Raw genomic sequence first — 21,782 nt, 5'->3', positions numbered from 1 at the left:
TACAAGGTGACTTGTGCTCCTTCCAACGGTTCATCTCGTATTTTTCCTTCCCCTACTTCCTAGTCTACGTCAGCGCATCTATGGGGGTCGCCTGCCCCCAACATACCTTCCGCCGGGTTTTCCCCTGTATCGCGGACAATCAAAACTGACTTGTCTCGGGGAATCAGGACCGCCTCCCAACGCGCTCTGCGCACATTGGACACTGACCGTAATTTGTGATTGTTTAACATTTCTACCAAAGTGTGCTTAGTGTGTAAAATAATATCCCCGGTCATCACAGTTGGTTCACTCACTTTTACTGCCCAGGCCGCACAATCCAGTGCCGCCACACACCGTGATAGTCCTGCCACAACTGGTGACTGTAGCGTAGAATAATACGCTACTGGGCATCTTCTGTCCCCATGTTGCTGGGTCACCACTGCTGCGTAGAATCCTCCCTCATTCTCACAGTGGAGATGGAAGGGTTTCTCCATATCGGGCCGCCATTAAGGCTTGTTTCAAATCCCCATATGCGCTCTCCTGCTCAGGTCCCCAGTCAATCCCGGCATTACCGGGGTTCCCTCCTTATACCAGTCTCTGAATTGGCTCTGCTATTGCTGCAAAGTTTGGGATGAAATTCCTGCTGTAATTAAACAACCCCCAAGACCTTCCTGACTCCTCTTACTGTTACTGGCCTTGGCATGTCCTGTATGGCTTTCTTACGCTCTTTGGGCATAGATCTGTCCCCTTGGGACAGCTGTTGCCCCAAATATGCTACTGTGCTCTGTGCAATCTGTGCTTTCTTTGGGTTTGCCTTAAAACCACCTTCCGTTAGTGCCTGTAAAATTACGATCAGGGCTGCGGCATGTCCCTCTTCGTCCTCTGACGCTATCAACAAATCATCCACGTATTGGAGTACCGTGCTCCGGTACGGGGTGAAGTCGATCGGCTCTAATAAAGAACTCATCACCCGGTGAAATATTGCCGGACTGTTGTGGAACCCCTGAGGCAATCGGGTCCAAGTATACTGTTTATCCCCGATTGTAAAAGCAAATTTTTCCTGCGATTCTGGGTCCAAGGGTAAGGACCAGAAACCGTTTGCTATGTCCAGAACTGTAAATACCTTATGTTCTGGGCTCAGTCCATTGAGAATCGTGGCGGGACTAGCCACTATTGGGTGCAGTTTTGGGGTTACCTTATTTAGTTCCGTGTAGTCAATAGTTAATCTAAATGACCCACCCGGTTTCGTGACGGGCCACACTGGGGAATTAGTAGTACTTTCTGTAACCCTAACTATTCCTTTTTCTTCCAGATCACGTACTATCTTAACTATTGCTGTCTGAGCCTCTGACTTAATTGGATACTGTTTATGTGGTTTGTGACTTGGGCCAGGTACTACTATAGGGGGCGTTTTTGCCAAACCCGTGTCTTGTTTTGATTCTGCCCATACTGCCTTTACTGCTTCACGTATTACCTTATATGGCTGTTTCACCTGGTTCCAATCTTGGGTCAATACCCCGGCACTCCCTACCTTTGCCAAATGGGACAAGGGTTTGGTTGTTCTTGCCTTATTCCCATCCGGCAGAGGCCAAATTATCTTACTCTGTCCGGGATCCACTAGTAAGTTAAACTCTCTTTAGTAAATCAATGCCCATTACTGTTCCTTCGTTATTGGGACATACATAAAATTGTGCCGGTAGTAACTTCCTGGCTATTTCCAGTGTTTGCACTTCACTTCGATATGCTGGGATCTTGGTTCCTCCCAGACCTATTATATACATTTTGTGTTTAGTGACAGGTAATGGTAGATTCGTGAGAGACACTGTCGCTCCGGTATCTATTAACATATCACACTGTTGGCCGCCTAACAATGCTGGTACATAGACCCGGTTCTCATCTGCCTCCCTCCTAACGGGGGCCGCTGCCCGTCATTTGGTTCCCTGTGCTTTTAGGAAGTCGAGCAACTGTTGGTAATCCCCTGGGGTACTTGGGGTAGTTGTGTTCACTTGGGTCTCCCGTTTTGTCCAACAATGGTTAGTGGTATGGCCCAATTTTCCGCAGTTATTACAACTGAGGAGGTTCTGTTTTGGGCCCCTACATTCTTTAGCTATATGTCCCATTTTCCCGCAGTTAAAACAGGCCCCTTTGTGGTGCCTGTCCTGACTGGGTGTCAGCAGCGCCTACCCATTCCTGTTTCATCTGTCTTTCATGCGGCTGGTCATCCTTCCCATCTATCTGGCAAGCCCATCTTACGGCTGTGTCGTACGTGTCGGCCACCACCACACCCATTTTCAATATTTTCTGATGTTCTGCGGATAACCCGTCTTTAAACATTTTTATAAACACGGCATCATCCCGCAGGGGATTATCTTGTCCTGATGATTCTTGATACTGATACCACAGCCGTTCTCCATAGGTGTTTGCGTTCTCACCTTTCTTTTGCCTCATTTGCATGATCAATCCCCAGTTGGCTGTTGCTGCCCCCATTACAAGTTGTACCGCATTCTTAAAGTTATTCCTAGCTGTGTTTCGATTGGCTTCGGTTTCGTTAATTTGGGGTATCCAATCCCCACTTTTATATAAGTCAGCTACTTGTTCCCACTTATCTCTGGGGCATTTAGCCCATATCAACTGATGTATATCTCTCTCGTGCATGTCATAGATCTCGTAGAGTTCCTGTAGTTTCTGCCAGAACTGGACGTTCCAGGTCCTCGCCTTCATCTCTCCTAAATCTTGATTAATCATCTGTTTCTCAGCAGGCGTGACAGCCTTGTACGTCAAAGGGTTTTGGGCATTCTGTGTGCGTCTAAGTGGTGCCGCCTTGATGGTCTCAATGTCGTCCTCACTTTCTGAGTCCTCTAGTGGTACAGTGGCTTCCGCCTTGTTGCAAGGTGGGGGCCTTTCCTCAAACCCCCTTCCTGCGGCGCATAGTCCCACATTTATTTCATTCCAAAGTCCTGACCTGTCCATCCTATATCCATCTTTCCATTGTGTTCCATTTTTCAGGAACTCATTTTCCTGTTCCAATACTTCTATCCTTTCTCTATGCCTCATCAATCTACAGCGCAATTCGCTATTCTTTTGTATCATTGATACCAATTGATTTACCAAAATGACTCCCGCCTTTTTGCCTCTTTTTTGTTTCTGTTTATCCCACCACTGCCTCTGAGCGTCTGGCGTCTGAAATGGGTCCCACCCGTCCTTCCGCATCTTGTCTACCATACCCTTCCGGTCATCAGCATAGAACCTCGAGAGAGACCCAGGGAGTCCCCACTCTATTTCTTTCCCCGATGCCATAACTAGTCCAACTTCAGACTTACCTTCGGCTGAGTTCCTCTATTCGGGCTGGTCTGCGACTCCTGAAACAATTTCTGGTTAGACAATTTTGGCATTTGTATCTCAATTCGGACCTACTCTTACCCTTTCTCCTATGTTCTCTTCCTTCTCACACAGTCAGACACATATATAGTCCTTGACCTCACGATCCTAGGATACTTTTGAGTCTCAGTCTACTTAATCCTGGCCATCACGTGGGGCCCAATTGCCCTCTTAATTCCGGCTCAGGCTAGGATTGATGAGACAGGTATCCTCCTTGTCCGTGTCGATCAGTCAAGTACCATTCATTCCTTCACGACCTTTATCGCAACACAGTGTTCCCTATTTCATATTCACACCATACAACTGTGTTCTCCTACCTCTTGCGGACTTTTACTTGATTCGTGATGCTACGGCATTGTTCCTCCGCCTCCCCAGATGACTCAATTTCTGGACGGTCAAAATTTGACTTCTCGTCCGGGTTCACTGGTGCGGGCGGTCTTTCAGTTCCAGAGCATCCTGCCGACTACACCAATTTGTTGGTGAAAAGTAGATTCACTCGAGTCTGTCTTAAAGTAAAAGTACACAGTTTATTAACAGAACGTTCTGGGAGAAGAGCTTTAGACCCCGCGGTCTAGTGGTCACCTTCTCACCGTTACAGTGATATCAAACTTCTTTTATACAGGCAAAACACTACACACAAATGTGTTCACCCAATTATGTTCCCCTAGCAACAATTCGCTTGTCCTCATCCAATCACGTTCCCCCAGCAACAAATGTGTTGAAACTTCTTTTATACATTATAGCAAAATATTACACACCGGTGTCTTCAACCAATCACGCTCCCCCAGCAACAACTCCCCTGTCCTCACAGGAATGATATGGAACCTTCCAGATCTCTGGGCGCCTTTTAATAGTTAATTACAAAAATGGGTAGTTTTGCAGCTACCAATTACTGTAACTCATCAATACACACAATTTTGATTCATCTACTTTGCATTATAGAATAGTAGAAATACATCCAAAGGGCTTCCAGCAAATAGTTTGCAGAAGGCTGCACCACTGAATAATTGTGAAATATTTAGTGTTTCCCACATTCAATAACTATTCAACAATAATGTCAAGCACAATGGTTTTGATGGGAGCAGACACAAACAGTTAATTCCTGCCCCGTCTTAAGCTGAGTTTGTTTTGTCTTGTGCCATTGTTTCTTATTTACAAGTTCACTTCTTACAATACATTCTTTAACTCTTTATGTTGCTGCTTTAAGCTATATAATTTTCACCCTAACAATCACCGAGGGAAATATAAAAGTTTGTAAGTTTAAAAAAAGAGACACTTCCTTTAGCCGGAGAGAGGCAAAGTCACGGTGTAACTGATTCATCAAAAAACTCCCATCAAGTTAGTTAAACACGATTTGCCTTTAACAAATCCGTGCTGGCTTTCCTTAATTAATCCACACTTGTCCAAGTGACTGTTAATTTTGCCCCAGATTATCATTTCTAAAAGCTTCCCCACCCTTTTTTGAGCAAGGGTGTAACATTTGCAATTCTCCAGTCCTCTGGCACCACCCCCATAACTAAGGAGGATTAGAAGATTATGGCCAGTACCTCTGCGATTTCTTCCTTCACTTCCCTCAGCATCCTAGGATGCATCCCACCCGGTCCTGGTGACTTATCTACTTTAAGTATAGCCAGCCTTTCTAGTACCTCCTCTTTATCAATTTTTATCCCATCCAGTATCTCAACTACTTCCTCTTTCACCATGACTTTGGCAGCATCTTCTTCCTTGGTAAAGACAGATGCAAAATACTCATTTAGTACCTCAGCCATGCCCTCTCACTCCATGCATAGGTCTCCATTTTGGTCCCTAATCGGCCCCACCCCTCCTCTTACTACCCTTTTACTATTTATATGCCTATAGAAGACTTTTGGATTCCTGTTGTGTCTCAAGGGGTTTTATACCCTTACCTATACAACAATTAAAAAGGACTCCGGGGTGGAGAGTTCAGTTAACGGCCATTTTATTTACAATGTGCTTCTTCACTCAATGCACTACATTTCCCATGGTGCATTGCAAATCACCTCTACGGTATCCCATGTGGGACAATTCTAATACACATTCAAAATACACAACATATTTCCTCCCCCTTTAAATAGAATGTCCACAAAACAGAATAACTGAAAATGACTATAACTTTGGAAGAGAGGGTAGACTGCCTCTACGTTCCGCTAACCCTGGGGATTATTCTGCCCCATGCACACAGGTTAGCACTAACTGTAACTAAGGCGCTCTGGAGGCTGCCTTTCTCTTTGGGGGTAACGCCTCGTCTCAGGAGCAGGCTCTGGCTGGCTCTCCCGTGACCCTGCAGGCGTGGCTTCCTCCCTCGATGGCACAAGAGTGGATGGTGCCACTGTTTCAGGGTCGGACGACCAGTCCCTGCTGGAGCCCCCAGCAGGTCCTTGATCCTCTGTTTCTTGGGTTACCTGTGGCGACTGTCTTGGCAGTAACTGGTCTACATGCCGTCTCCATGTTCGGTCGTCTCCGGTGCGGACTCGGTATGAAACGGGGCCCGTCTTTTGAATGACCGTAGCCGGGACCCACTGCTCCGGGGTGGTGTAGTTACGCGCGAGGACTTTGCCCCCCACCACAAAGTGTCGTTCTTTGGACCTCTGAGCTCGTCTGCTGACTTGATCCTGCTGATTGGCGTGCACCACTGCTTCTGTGGACGTTGGCCTCAGCAGGTCAAGGCATGTCCGTAGCTGCCTTCCCATGAGTAGGTAAGCAGGAGATGCTCCAGTCATAGCATGAGGCGTGTTTCGGTATTTCAGCAAGAAAGCATTCAGGCGCTGCTTTAGAGGAGCATCACTTCTTGCCGCTTTCAACGTGTGTTTCAGCGTTCTGACAAATCTCTCTGCCAATCCATTCGTAGATGGATGAAAAGGCGCGGAGAACGTGTGCTGGGTTCCATTACTCTTGAGGAACTCCTCCATCTCCTGGGATGTGAACTGTGTTCCATTGTCGGTTACGATCTGCTCCGGCAGACCAAATCGCCCGAACATCTCTCTGAGTCTCGATGGTTTTCCCCGTAGTGGTAGTGGACATTACTGCAACCTCTGGCCATTTGGAATGGGAGTCCACCGCGACCAGGAATATCGCTCCTTCCACTGGTCCCGCGAAGTCCAGATGGATCCGTTGCTACGGTGTCGCCGGCCATTCCCATGGATGCAGTGGCGCTGCTCTTGGCGTATCCCTGGTTGTCTCGCATGATTTCGCTTCAACTTCAATTTCATAATCCAGACCGGGCCACCAGAAGTAGCTTCGTGCCAGCTCCTTCATCCAGACAATACCACAATGTCCTGAGTGCAGCTCGTTGAGGACATGTTGCCGCAGCTTTGGTAGTATGATCACTCGCATGCCCCAAAGGAGGCATCCTGACGTGACAGACAACTCCTTCCCTCTTGACAGGTAAGGTAGGAGCTCAGGTGGTGCGTCTGACACCCGTGATCCGTCTCCTCGCATCACCCGATCCAGCACCTTGGATAGCGTAGGGTCCACTCTGGTCTCTTTCTTGACCTGCCGGGCCGTGACAGGGGCATTGCTCACCATGTCAAAGTAGAAAATCTTCTGCTCACAGCCTTCAGAGGGCACAGGCAGCGGAAGTCTTGACAATCCGCCCGCATTGCCATGTGCTGCTGACCTCCGGTATTTGATGTTGTAATTGTGAGCGCTTAACATCAGCGCCCAGCGCTGCATCCTGCACGCTGCCAGGGAGGGTATTCCTGTGTGTGGACCAAAGATCGATGTCAGAGGATGATGATCCGTCAGCAAGGTGAATTTCCTTCCGAACAAGCAGTGATGGAACTTTTTGATTCCAAAGATGATGCCCAAAGCCTCTTTTTCGATCTGCGGGTATTTCACCTTCACCTTGCTCAGGGACCTTGACCTTGAGGCTTCTCTTCACCTGAGGGAAAGATGTGGGACACGACCGCGCCGACGCCATAAGGCGATGCGTCACAGGCCAGCTGAATCTGCAACGACGGGTCAAAGTGCGTCAACACTCTGGGGTCAGTCAAAGCTGCTTTGGCTTTCTTGAATGCAGCTTCGCACTCCTTCGTCCACGCCCAGGCCTTGCCCTGACACAGCAACTCATGTAATGGCTTCAACAGTGATGCCAGCTGTGGAATAAACTTTCCGTAATAGTTCAGGAGACCTAAGAATGACCGCAGCTGGCCGACATTTGTAGGTGCAGGAGCGTCGGCAATGGCTTTCACTTTCGACGGTGCTGTGTGTAGGCCGTCCGCGTCGATGACATGGCCTAGGTACTCCACTGATGGCTTGAAAAATTCGCATTTGTCCTTGCGAACGCGTAAGCCATATTCTTCAAGTCTTCCCAGTGTCTTCGTCAGGTTCTGCAGATGCTCGTTGTCGTCCTTTCCTGTGACAAGGATATCGTCGAGATTACATTGTACCCCTGGAATGCCGCTTAAGATCTGGTCCATAGCCTGCTGAAACAATGCTGGTGCTGACGTTATACCAAAGGGTAGGCGGCAGTACCTGTAGAGGCCCTTGTGGGTGGTGATGGTGAGGTACTTCTGTGAGTCCTCTTCTACATGCATCTGCAAGTAGGCTTGGCATAGATCAATCTTGCTAAACTTCTGACCGCCTGCTAGACCCGCAAAAAGATCTTCAATGATGGGGAGGGGGTACTGTTCAGCTGAGAGCACAGGATTCACTGTTACTTTGAAATCTCCACATAAGCGAACCGCGCCGTCACTCTTCATCACTGGTACTACGGGCGTGGCCCACTCACTGTGCGAAACCGGCACCAGGACCCCTATCTTGACCAGACGCTCCAGGTCAGCTTCCACCTTTGGTCTGAGGGCGTAGGGAACGTTCCTGGCCTTCAGGAATCGTGGCTGGCTGTCAGGCTTCACCTTGAGTTTGACCGTAATCCCCTTCATACTCCCCACTTCTCCGTCAAAGACAGCCGCATGCTTTGTCAACACTGCCGCTAGCCCCGCCTCTTCGACTGACACCGCATTCACTTTTTTCCAATCCAGATGAATTTTCTCCAACCATGACCTGCCCATCAGGGATGGATAGTCACCCTTGACCACGTAAACTGGCAGCATCACGGTTTGTCCATTAAGCTCCACCTTGACCTCCGTCTTACCCAGCATTGAGACTGTTTCCCCAGTGTAGGTCTTTAAGATGAGCTTGGCCAGTGTCAGTGATAGGTGGTTCAGTTTTTCTTTGAATAGCTTCTCTGAAATCAAGGAGACAGCGGCCCCCATATCCAGCTCCATTTTGACCGGTATTCCCTCTAGTAGTGGAGTGACTTCATAGCCTGATGAGCCTCCATTCACCGTTAACACATGGAGATTCAGCTCCCCATCAGAGTCTGTGTCACTCTCTTCCTGTTCTTGTTTCACTATGTGTAGGTTTTTCTTTTTCAAACGCCAGTTGGATGTGTTCCCTTGTTTGTTTTTGTGTGTCCCTGTGTAGGATTGTTTGCTTTGCCCTTTACACACACGTTCAATGTGTCCTTTTAACATTTCTGACAGGTCAGGTCTTTACACCAGCAGTCAGATGGATGATGACCTGACCTTCCACATTTGTAACACTCTCTGGCGCCCCTTGCATGCTTATCCGGTGTAGCTGCTACCCTGTGCACTCTTGTTGCAGCCCCCAACAGCTGTGCATCTTTAGCTGCTAACTCCATAGACACAGCGAGCTCCACTGCTGATTTAAGCGTCAGTTTGTCAGTCGTGAGCAAGCGCTTCTGTGTTGCTTCACATCTTAATCCACACACAAACCTATCACGGACAGTGTCATTTAGAGTTTCACCAAACTCACAATGCTCAGTTAGCTTCTTTAGCACTGCAACATATTCGGCTATGGACTCACCCTCCCCTTGGTTTCGTTTGTGAAACCTGAACCTCTCGGCAATCAGCAGCGGCTTGGGTGCGAAATGTGTTTCCAAAACTTCCACAACCTGATCATATGTCTTAGCGCCGGGCTTATCCGGGTGCATCAAACTCCGTAACAAGCCAAATGTTTTTGCTCCGATCACACTGAGGAATGTCGCCACGTTCACGTCATCTTTAATGCCATTTGCAGTCACGAAAAATCCGAAATGCTCTGTATAAGCACTCCATTGCTCCGCCGTTTCATCAAATGGTCCAAACGCTCCGGTTAGCATAGCCATTTTGTTATCATTTTTTTATCTTTACAGTCCTTTTCCTCCACTTTTGTTTTTATTTTTACAGTCCTTTTCCTCTACTTCATTTCACTGTATCGTTACTCTCCCCCTTCTTATTTGTGTAACACATGAGCCGCCACCTTTACGAGGCGATTGCATCAGCACTAAACTGCGGGCGCGCCATTAAGAAAAGACAGGAACTTCTTACTTTAAACATCGCCGATTCCAGTACAAAGTGATGCGCAAGTCCGTTGTCCTCGTCGCCAGTTTTGTTGTGTCTCAAGGGGTTTTATACCCTTACCTATATAACAATTAAGAAGGACTCCAGGGTGGAGAGTTTAGTTAACGGCCATTTTATTTACAATGTGCTTCTTCACTCAATGCACTACATTTCCCATAGTGCACTGCAAATCACCACTATGGCATCCCATGTGGGACAATTCTAATACACATTCAAAATACACAACAATTCCCTTTTATGTTAGCTGCCAATCTATGCTCATACTCTCTCTTTGCCCCTCATATTTCCTTTTTCACTTCCACTCTGAACTTCTATATTCAGCCTGGTTCTCACTTGTATTCTCAACGTGACATCTGTCATACACCCCCTTTTTCTGCTTCATCTTACTCTCTATCTCTTTCGTCATCCAGGGAGCTCTGACTTTAGTTGTCCTACCTTTCCCACTTGTGGGAATGTACCTCGACTGTACCCGAACCATCTCCTCTTTAAAGGCAGCCCATTGCTCGATTGCAGTTTTGCCTGCCAATCTTTGATTCCAATTTACCCGGGCCAGATCCATTCTCAACCCACTGAAATTGGCCTTCCTCCAATTAAGTATTTTTACTCTAGATTGCTCCCTGTCCTTTTCCATAGCTAATCTAAACCTTATAATACTATGATCACTGCTTCCTAAATGTTCCCCCATTGACACTTGCTCCACTTGACCCACCTCATTCCCCAGAATCAGATCCAGCAATGCCTCCTTCCTCGCTGGGCTGGAAACATACTGATCAAGAACAGCAAAAATATTTGAACAGCAGAAAAAGTCACCTGAAAGCGATTTATTTCCATCATGGAAAATTATGGCAGAATTTTAAGACTGAGTGGAGTGGGAAGATTGCTTGGGTTACTTTGTTACGAGGAAACAAGAAATAGGAGCAGGAGTGGGCGATTTGGCCCTTTGAGCCTTTCGAAAGCTTTGTGATCAAAAGTACACCACAGTAGGGAAGCTGTTTATATAAATTAGTCTGGGAGCAGGCTAAAATGTTCTTTGTGTTGGCCAATTTAAAAGAAAAAGTAAGACTTCCCATCTATCAGTTAAAAGGAATAAAACGGCTGATTATGGCTTGGGATATAATTGGTTGCATGTTTCCCTATTTTGTAGCTGTGTGTAAAAGTATTTGAGGGAAAGAAAATAAATTCCTTCCTGAAATTCATTGTTTTTATTTTTAAAGGCTAATTCTAGTAAACAGACCCTTCCAATTACTAGAATTGTAATTTCTTTGTTTGCAAAGGGCATCACAAACAGGAGGGCAAAAGACGTGGCTGCAGCCAGCCCGTCTACTTCCCATGTTCCCTCTCAGTAGGTTTCACTGCTCATATTTTTTGGTATTTAAAAATCGGTACAAGGTAAAGTGTCAGAAAAAAGTCTGCATATGTGCCAACACTTGGTGCACAGCCACATTGTGCTGACTCGTGTAGTTTTGCTCTGCATTTTGCTTTTGCCCACTTGATTTTTAACAGATTTTTATTTGACAGGAGAAGAGTGATTGCAATAAAAACCATTATGTGGCGAGGACTGTTGGCAGAAATGTGTTTTTTTTACACCTTCTAGAGTACTGCTGTGAAGTCTGCCACACTTTTATAATAGGAGTTTGCCATTTTGGCAGAACAGAATATAATTACATCTATTGATGTCTACCATTTTTTCTTCGCTGTAATTCAGCTTTACCTGACCAGTTCTGCCTGCTTCTTGGGTTACCAGTATATAATTATAAAAGGAACTGATATTTTTGCCACATTAGTAAAAACTGTTAGTACAGAGCAATTAAAATATGGTAGACGGAAGCTGTAGAACTTGGCTTAATTTTTGTGCAAAAATTGTTTGCTGAATTAATATTTTCATTGTGTTGGATCAAAACACTATGGTGGAAGATTTCCTCTGTTTTATAAGAACTCATAAATGCTTTCTTTATACTCAAATTTATGTTTTACTATAAACTAGCAGATCTCCTGTTGTGTTGTTCATGGTGAGTTGGTGAATATACCATTTTTTTAATGTAATATAATAGGAGTGTTATGCCATGTGTTATTGGGGCCATTGATTTACAATGAATGAATAAGTCAAATTTTGTTTTTATTACTTTGTGTTTTGAATGGATTTGGGATTGAATTCTGTAACATTTTTTTGTGAAAGCTGTAAATCAGTGGCATTCATTATGCTTATTTCATATATAAACGAGTGACCTTTATTTTATATTTATTCATTTATCTATGTATTTAAATTTTATTTCATATCCTTTTAAAATACAAGAATACACAACTAGATGATATATGACATGTTCCATATTGGAGGTGTGTGCTTGATGTTTCACAGAACTGTGGGTTTTCATGGGGTTTAGCAGCATGGGGAGGTGATCCTGGTCTTTGTTAGCACTGGGAAAATGATCTTGGGATTTGACAGACTTGGGCAGGGGCAATCTTGTGGTCTCGCAGCACTGTGAAAGGGGAATGTGGCGTTTGGCGGTACTGGGATGGGGATGGATTGTTAGATTTTGTTTGTTGAAAGATTCTTTGGCTCTGTCAGCAGTTGGAAGGCAGGTTCTGGTAGCACTAAGTTGTAAATTATTTTATAGTTGGTTCCTGGAAAAATAATGTTTTCTTAAATTTAATATTATACTGTAGGAATCAACGGATTCCTATCTAAATCACTGAGGTCGAGGCAGTTCAGTAAATTAACCAAATTTAATTAAACTGGTGAACAAAACAAAAACATGCAGGAGTAACAGCAAACGGGTCTACACAGTAACTAGTTCCACGAGGTCTGAACCCAGAACCTCCCACCTCTGACGTCATGACGTCATCACGTTTCCCGCCACTCGAGGCACCACGTGACCAACGTGATGACGTCATCGCGTTGTTTCAGGGTTTTTACAGAAAGCTTGTTTACACTCAGCAAACGGACATAGGTGCTGTAACATTGCTTTAAAGACAGTTATTCATTTGTACAGGAGCTCATTGGTGGTTTTACCACATGCGCCCCCCCACCCCCCACCCCAGAAGTGTCTTTAATCATCAAAGTCAATCGCCGAGGAGGTCGGACAATCCTGTCGGAGCGACTCCGATATTCCCGGAATCACCAACTGTCATTGTGGAGGCGAAACCGACCTCGGGGCTTTCCTTCCGGTCGCGCAATCGGTGTTGCTGCTTTCTCGGTGCCGGTGGCACGAATTTACACGGGGGTCGGCAGCATCTGGCTTTCTGACCGAAACGGGCGTGGTAGTAGCAAAAGCTGGTCTGTGGAGGTGCCGAGGCGGGGTTCTTGGAGGCGGGGTGCGTTGAGGTGGTGCAATACTGTTGCATCACCACGTAAATGGTGTCGGCTTTGGCCGCGAGCGCCACACCGTCTGTAGCCGTCGACCTGGCCAGGGCTGCTTGTACCTGCTCAGGGAGCTGGCTGAGGAACAGTTCACAAAATATAAAACACTGCGGCTCAGACCCGAGGAGGGTGAACATGTGGCTCATCAACTCGGAAGGCTTAGCATCGCCTAACCCGGGGAGTGCGAGCAAGCGTCGTGCGCGCTCCGTCTTTGTGAGACCGAATACCTGCAGGAGGCGCGCCTTGAGCGTTTCGTACTTGTTCTCCGCGGGCGGGGTCTCCAGCAGGCTGATAATGCGGGAAGCCGTTGAGCTGTCCAGTGCGGAGACCACATACAGGTAACGGGTCTGATCCAGCGCTATGTTTCGCAGTTGGAACTGAGCCTCCGCTTGAACGAACCAGGAGGCTGCCTGTTGTTCCCAAAATTGAGGGAGCTTCAAACTCGCTGCATTTACATCCATCTTGTTCTCGAGCTTGTCTCCGCGAAAATCGTCCGTGAAGCTACGGGGTCACCAATGTAGGAATCAACGGATTCCTATCTAAATCACTGAGGTCGAGGCAGTTCAGTAAATTAACCGAATTTAATTAAACTGGTGAACAAAACAAAAACATGCAGGAGCAACAGCAAACAGGTCTACACAGTAACTAGTTCCATGAGGTCTGAACCCAGAACCTCCCACCTCTGACGTCATCACGTTTCCCGCCACTCGGGGCACCATGTGACCAACGTGATGACGTCATTGCGTTGTTTCAGGGTTTTTACAGAAAGCTTGTTTACACTCAGCAAACGGACATAGGTGCTGTAACATTGCTTTAAAGACAGTTATTCATTTGTACAGGAGTTCATTAGTGGTTTTACCACAATACTGCACAAATTCCATTCACTGTCTCTGCTTCTCTGGAACCCTGAGTAAATGCATGGCTGCTTTAATAACATTTTATTTCTACTTTCAACCTGCACAATTCAATTAGCAATTTTGAATCTGTTGGCAAGTGGCTGGAAGGGGTGGGGCTTGCAAGCAACATCTTTTGTAAATGTTCAGCCTTCCTGTTAATCAGAAAAGCTTCCAGAAATTACCTTAACGTATTATTTAAGAGTCCCATTCAAAATGGTTGCCATTTTACCAGATTGATAGACAAAAAAAATCTTCCACTCAACATCAAATAGTTAGCATTTCACTCACCCTCAGTAGCTATATTAAACAAAATTTTATGTGATGGCATTTACATGTAAACAATGAGACAGTGTCTCTCTGTTTCTTAGCTTGACTAGCTTTCTGAAGTAAAAATTAAAGTTAATGGGCTCGATTTTAACGCAGCCGACAGGCGAGCTTTTAGGCGTGCGGGGGGTTAAAATCGCAAAACCCAGGGGTCGGGACCCCCCCCCCCCGCCTGGTTCCCGCCTCCACGCCATTTTAACCTAGGTGTGTCTGATTGACCCGAATCAGTCCCGCCTGCAACAGGTGGGACTGGTCTTTAGGGCCCTTAAACAGCACTGATTGGCCTTTATAATCCCATTTTAACAGGCCCTTGCCTGTTTAACCCTTTTCCCACGTAAAACGCGCCTGGTGGGGATCACGCCTGTGAAACCTGGCGTGAACACTATTGGCTTGTTGACTATCAGCTGCAGGTCGAACATTAAAGAGGATATTTGATCAATCATCATTTGCAGGTGGCAGGACTTTGTTGTCTCAGGTCTGGGGCAACTTTTACCAGGCCTAACCACACTTGTGGAAGGTTGGAGCCTCACACACTTCTCCAGTGTGACCTCCTGTGAGACCCCTCTCGCCACCCTCACTCAGCGCTTCCTCAACTGAGGCACCTACCAGAAGCATGGGAGGCCTTTTTTTCCTTCCCTTCTTGGCATTAGAGGACCTCCAGCCCCATTCGCAAAATGACGCACGCCACAACTGCAGAAGTTGCGATCAGAATTTTTATGAAAAACACACAACTGATGGCATTTTCACAAAATACACAGCATTTCACCCAAGTGACTACCCTTGTGACTATTTGTGCTTTATTTTCCTCTTACGCATGCTCCTACGTAGTGGTTCCCCTGTAGCTTCAGCAGATGTGGAGGCCCCTTGCTCACTTTCCTGCTGCTCCTGTCTCGACACCTTTGGTGGGCGCCCTCTGGGATGGCAAGCCTGTGAGGGCTCGCCAGCAGTCTGCTGCTCCTGCGGCTGTGCAGGGGTTGAGACCTCTATCTCCATTGGGTGTGTATTCCGGCGGGGCTCTGACCGATGGCTCTGCAGTGGCATGGAAGTGAGCGCTTGGAGAGGAGCCCCCACTTCCTTGAGGTCTGCCACCAACCTCCCTCTCGTGGGTCAGGTCCTCCTCAGTGCCTGCAAGTGGCTTGAGAGCAGCTTGCTGCACATCAGGGGGGCCATGGGGACCCATATCTACAATGGCATTCCTACTCAAAGACTTCCATGAAGGTCTGGTTTCTCTGTTCAGTAGATGCCCATCGCTCCTCGAGATGTCATTCTATTCTGAACACTCACCATGTTTTCCATACCCTGGCGACTAACCTCCTCCATGGCCGTAGCCCTCCTCTCCTCTACCGTAGCCAGCCTTACCACGGAGGCAACAATCATTTCCATGTAGGTAGCCATCCTTTCCGTGTTGATGCGTTCATGTGCCAATGACTCCACAAAGGCTCTGCTCATGTTCGCTATGGACTCCTCCATTCGCTCCACACTCGCAGCGACCCTAGAGACAAAACCTGCCAGAGACTCCTGCATCTGTGCATGGAGTTCCATCACCTCTGATCTTATGGATGGACCCAGAGGCAGAGGGTCAACATGCAGCTGAGCCGAGCTGGCAGAGTCCTGCGCCCTCCGACGAGGGCTCTACACAGCTCCATCTCCACAATCTGCTGATGCTCACTTGTGAGCTGTGATACACCAGGTGACAACACTACTCTATGTCCCGAAGGTCCCACCGAGGTGTGAGTGTCTGCGCTGGTGCTGGGTGCGCTTATTTCTGATGACGCTGCGCCCTCAGAGGTTGCAGATTCCTCTGAGGAGTCTGGCTGCTCCGGCTCTTCCTCCTGCACAGTGGTGACGGGGGCTCTCGATGGTCCTGTGGGGGAGTCAAGGAAAAAGTTAGAGATGTGATGCCAAGGTTACATGCACATTGCATTTTGCAGATGATCATAAGTCCATATGATGTAGCTTCAGAATCATTATCAGCGACTCATGCAATGCCAATGAGAGAGTTGGAAAACTATTCTGTCACCAACTTGCGGGGATGCTCCTGCCTGTCCTTCCCCAACGTCCACATCTTGGTCAGCCCCAGCAATCTCCAGGACGCCTTCCTTCCAGGGGGTGAGCTGGGCTAATGAGGGCGGCCCTCCTCCTGTCCTGGCTCGTGCTCTCCTGTTGTGAGCTCTCTTTTCCTGCAATGAGGGAGACAAGTGGAGGTTGAGTGAGAATGAAGGAGTGAGTGCAGAGATTGCATAGCATAGATACTTAGAAGGAGACAAAGATGGAGTGAGGTTGCAATACCAAGGGCCCTCCCTGTGTGTTGTCAGTTGTGTTCAAAGCATCAGAGTGAGAGGGAGTGTGAGGGCTGCATGGTGGCATAGTTCTGTGAATGTGAGCATAGAGAGAGAGGGAATGGGTAAGGGTGCATGGATGTGAGTGTCTAGTGGGATGTGCAGGAAGAGATTACTAAAGCTGAGTGCTGGTGAGGAAAGGCAATGGGGATCAGATTGAGGGTGATGGAAACATCATACAGTACTTATTTTCCAGTGTGAAGAAGGTCATGGAATCGTTTCCTGAACTGCAACCACGTTCTTCATGTTAGCCGCAAGCAGTTGACTTGACCTGCCACCTGTAGCCACACAGCCTTGGTCTGGCTGGGAGGCCTCTTCCTCCCTGAAGAAGGGAACAGGACCCCCCTGTGGGCCCTAGCACCATCAAGTAATGCCTGCAGTGAAGCCTCATCAAATTTGGGGGCAGATCTGGCCCTCCTGCTGGCCGTTGCTCCTGCAGGCTCCTGTGCCATCTTAATGGTGAAGTTTGGAAGCCTGCAGAGGAAGTAAGGCTTGCTGTGGACCTTAAAAGCAGCAGCAATGATGATGTCATATTCTGCGACTTTCTGACTGGAAATACTCAATTGCCAAGGCTTCCCACACTCTGGAAATCAATTGGCCAATTGAGTTAAAATTGCATCAATCTCACAGAACCATTTAGAATCGTGTGGGAATCACTAAATTCAGGGAACCCACCAATTCCCCACACCTGAGATAAAATTGACCCCAATAGCTTTAAAGGTTAAAATCCTACTGAAATAGTTCAGTTTGTAGTAAAACCATTTTCAAAAATACAAGCTGAAGCATTGTTACATAGAGACATAGGGTAATTTTCAACTTTGCCTCCTGGGCCGTTAACTGGTAGAGTGGATTCTTTTATAGAACCCTCCTGGTTTTTGTTCCAGTGAAATCAAATAGTGTTGGTAGAAGGATTAGAGGGGAGTTGAGGAGAAATGTTTTCACCCAGTGGTTAGTGGTGTCTGGAATGCACTGCCTGAAAGGGTGTTCGAGGCAGAAACTCTCATCACATTTAAAAAGTACTTGGATGTGCACTTGAAGTGCTATGGCTTGCAAGGCTGCGGACCAAGAGCTGGAAAGTGTGATTAGGCTGAATAGCTCTTTTTCGGCCGGTACATACATACATAATGGGCTGAATGGCCTCCTTCTGTGTCATAAACTTCTATGACAGTGGCTCGTATTTTCCGACTGGAGGCTTCCTGCGTGCGGAGGCGTCCGATCTGGAAAAAAATCTATGGACTTAACTGAGGACTCCCGAGGTCCGGACACTTCCGCTCCTGGGTCTCTCCAACTCGAAGTGCGCAGGATCCACGTATCCCAGGGGCACATGCAGTTCGCAAGCGTTCTTGGGATCATGTGGGCCATGGGGAGCCTATCAAAGAAGGGAATCTCCCTTCATTCACTTGACTGATAGACCTGCCAAATATATGAATGGAGATCACCCCAAAAACACTGCAAAACATTAAATACATTAAAAAAAAATCACATTTTTAAAATGAGTTGAAATTACAATAAATTAAATATTTTAAACCAAATTAATTTTTTGAAAAAAAAATTAAAGTTTTTTACTGGGCTAAAAATAAACTTAACATTTTGAAAAGTATTTTTAAATGATTGAAATTTTTTTTTTAACTTTTCTTTTCAACTCTTATGCTGGTAAAGGCAGGCCTTTGGCCTGTTTTTACCAGGTGTAAGATTTCTAAGGGTTTTCTGCGGGCGGAGGTTCTGCAGAAAGTGGAACTCTCCCCCCACAGAGGCCCCCCTCCAGGGCAGGCATCCAATCAGTCAAGAGGATTCTTGACAGACCGGAAATGCCAGTTTTCAGCGCATGCACTTGGCATGCCTGAAACCGGCATTTCCGATGTCCCTACGGGTGGATACACAGCGCGTACACACCCGCAGGGATCGGAATATATGGCCCAATATCTCCTCCTTTGGCTTGGTGTCAGTTTTTGTCTGATAACGCACCTGTGAAGTGCCGTGGGAAGTTTAACTAAGGCGTTATATAAATTTGTTTTGTAAACCACTACTCATCAAAAACTCAGTGGCTGCTTTCTCACCTGCATCAAAGCCTTTACCTCCATTGCCCTGTCTTTGCCAAGCTTCATTGGCTCCCTGCACTCAGTGAATTGACTAAAATCTCATCCTTAGCCTTCAAAATCCACCATTGCCTCACCCCACTTTATATTAGTGTTGTTTCCATCCATATATCATGCACGCAGCTGCCTCTTCTATGACACCAACGTATTCCTCATTGCTCACCGCCCTGCTCTGCCTTTTGGCACCTGCTTCTTCAGACATTCTACCTTTACCTCCAGAGCTTCCTCCGCATCACACCCACCTGCCTTCAGAAGCTTCATTAAAACCATTCTTTTTGATCATGATTTTCCCTCTCCCTCCCACTACCCCAGTCTCCCTCTTCCCTGCATTTAAAGTCACTTTATAAACCTTACAAATAACTTTCACTATTCTAAGGATCATAGGCAGGAAATATAGCCATTTTGACACGTGTAAAGGCAATTTTTGCAAGAGAAGTTATGGAATTCTACAGACATTAGGTATGATTGTTGCTTGCCCTAAAGTCATGATTTCCATTCCATCCTGTGCTTAGCATAATAATGTTCTCTTCAGATTATAATGACTAAAAATTGTCACTAGCGAAGTTACCCTGCCCATGAAATTGCCTTTTAGTCTGTAAGGTATTCCTCTTTACAGGCAAAATTGTCTTTGCTTTCTGAAGAAAGATCATGGGTGCAGAAGAAAGAAAAGGAAGACTTGCATATATATATTGCCTTTCAAGACCTCTGGAAGTCTCAAAGCGCTTTACACTCTTGTAGTCACTGTTGTAATATAGGAAATGCGGCAGCCAATTTGCACACAACGAGGTCCCTCAAACAGCAATGCAATAATGACCAGATAATCTGTTTAGTGATGTTAGTTGAGGGTTAAATATTGGCCTGGACACTGAGAACTCACCTGCTCTTCAAATAGTGCCATGGGATCTTTTACGTCCCCTTGGTTTAACATCTCATCTGAAAGACAGCACCTCCGACAGTGCTCTACTCCCTCTACTGCACTGGAGTGTCGGCCTAGAATTTGTGCTCTAGTCTGGAGTGGGACTTGAATCTACAATCTTCTGACTCAAAGACAAGAGTGCTACCATGGAGCCAGGGTGTAGAACTCTAATGCTCTTATACTGCCTATAACTGTGTGGAAACATTTTCTTAAGTTAAAACAGAAAATGCCAGAAAGACATAGGCCCTGAATTTCCGATCGGAGGCTTCCTGCGGGCGGATGCCTCCGATCGGAAAAAAATCTACGAACTTACCTGCTAGTTCCGTAGATACCGAGGCCTACGATCCTGGGCCTCTCCTCTTTGAAATGCGCAGAGGCCCACGTATCCTAGGGGCGCATGCGGTTCGCAAGCGCCCCTGGGATCACGTGGACCAGGCGAACCAATGGAAGAAGGGAACCCCCTTCATACTTTTGACAGTTCCGTACGCACAGAACTGTCAAAAGTATGAATGGGGATGACTGCAAAAATGCACCAACGCACTGAAATAAATAAATAAAAACCATTACATATATAAAATTAATTAAAATGCCATTAAATATTTACAAAAATTTAATATTTTGAAAAATAAATGTAAATGTTTTAAAGGGGCTAAAAATAACCTTACCTTATAGCACAGGTTTTTAAATATTTAAATGATTGAAAAAAAATTATTTTAATGTTATTTTAAACTCTTATGCTGGTAAAAGGCCATACGCCTGCTTTTACCAGGCGTAAGAATTCTATGGCCTTTCAGCGGGCGGAAGTTGTGCAAAAAGGGAAACTCTCCACCCGCAGAGGCACTTCTCCTGGGGATGCGTGTGATCTGTTAAGATTCTTGACGGATCGCAAGTGCTGGGTTTTAGCGCATGCGCTTCGCATGCCTAAGTCTGGAGAGAAAAAATAGTTTCTGAGTATGATGGTTCATCTTTAGTTCAGATTTCCAATATTCACAATTTTGCTTTTATCTTTGTCCAAACACACTTTTTTCCCGCCATTTTGGTTAGTTTGTTGGACAATGTAACTTTAACAAGTTTTTATTTCTTTTAAAGTGATTTTTGGAGAGGACGTTGCTTTTGGAGGAGTTTTCCGGTGTACAGTTGGACTCAGGGACAAATATGGTAAGTTATGTACTTTCTATATAGTTAACATCTAAGAGTGTGTTACAAACTAGTTTAGATGACATCCACAACTGCAAGATATACTTGTGCTTTGTTAATTGAATCGTTATCCTTTTTAAAATTATTTATGATTATACATTTACTAATATCCAATGTTAGAATAATTAGAAGAAACTTGGTTGAGGAGGAGTTAATGTGACTAATGAGAAATTGTAGTGAAAAAAACCATGGGGGGAGATTTTGAGCCCCCCAGCCAAAATGAGTGGTAGTGCTCTGAAAATCATGAGGAATATCCTCCTGTCCCATTCCTGCCGACGGTGTCCCTGACCACATCTGTCCCCAGGGCTGATTGCTAGGCGACCAAAGCATTTGCCTGAGATAGCGGTGCGTCCTTTTAATATGCCAATCGGGGTCCTATGATGCACATAGGATCATGATTACCAATTTAGGACAGTACTGGTAGTCTGGGCACCCATAAAACAACCTGGGCCACTGTTGCACTGGATTCCCCCATCCTGCACCCGAGAGTGGACAACATCCCCCCTGCCGTGTTCCCGGAATTGCCTTCTTCCAGCCCGGATTGCTGGCTTGATATTTCTAGTGGCCTGGAGCAATTCTGGTCCCACACTTTAAAAGGGATATGTGTGCATTGGAAATAATGTAGAGAAGAGCAATAAGAAGTGTAAGGGGTTGAGTTATAATGGTAGATTAGAGAAGCTTAAGCACTAGCAAGAAGGTGGTTAAAGGGTAACTTCAGTGAGATATATAAAATATTGCTTGACGGTCAGTCAGGCAGTAAAGCAAGAAGATATTAAATTAGTGGAACAAAATTTTAAAACAGATCTTAGAAAAAATGTCTGCTCAAAGGTTAATAAACATTTGGAATCAAAGGGAAGTGCAAAATGTAGTTGCATGCTGGACTGGATATACTAAAATACTGGAAGGATGAACTCAA

The 21,782-nt window shown here is 46.0% G+C and overlaps 1 protein-coding gene across 6 annotated transcripts in view; it reads left to right on the top strand.

The window, feature by feature from the left end:
- bckdhb (branched chain keto acid dehydrogenase E1 subunit beta) overlaps positions 1-21,782 on the top strand; it is a 536,758-nt gene that overhangs the window by 28,815 nt on the left and 486,161 nt on the right. For all 6 annotated transcript variants that reach the window (XM_085997678.1, XM_085997676.1, XM_085997679.1 and 3 more), the window contains exon 3: positions 20,759-20,827. In XM_085997678.1, coding sequence (XP_085853804.1) covers positions 20,759-20,827 — 69 coding nt within the window. The remainder of the gene's footprint in view (positions 1-20,758; positions 20,828-21,782) is intronic.

This window comes from Somniosus microcephalus, chromosome 9, assembly GCF_052327205.1.
Source record: "Somniosus microcephalus isolate GS21.2 chromosome 9, FLI_Smic_1.0, whole genome shotgun sequence".
Taxonomy (NCBI): domain Eukaryota; kingdom Metazoa; phylum Chordata; class Chondrichthyes; order Squaliformes; family Somniosidae; genus Somniosus; species Somniosus microcephalus.
Note: the sequence above shows the minus strand (reverse complement) of the source record. Positions and strands in the feature narration are given on the sequence as shown.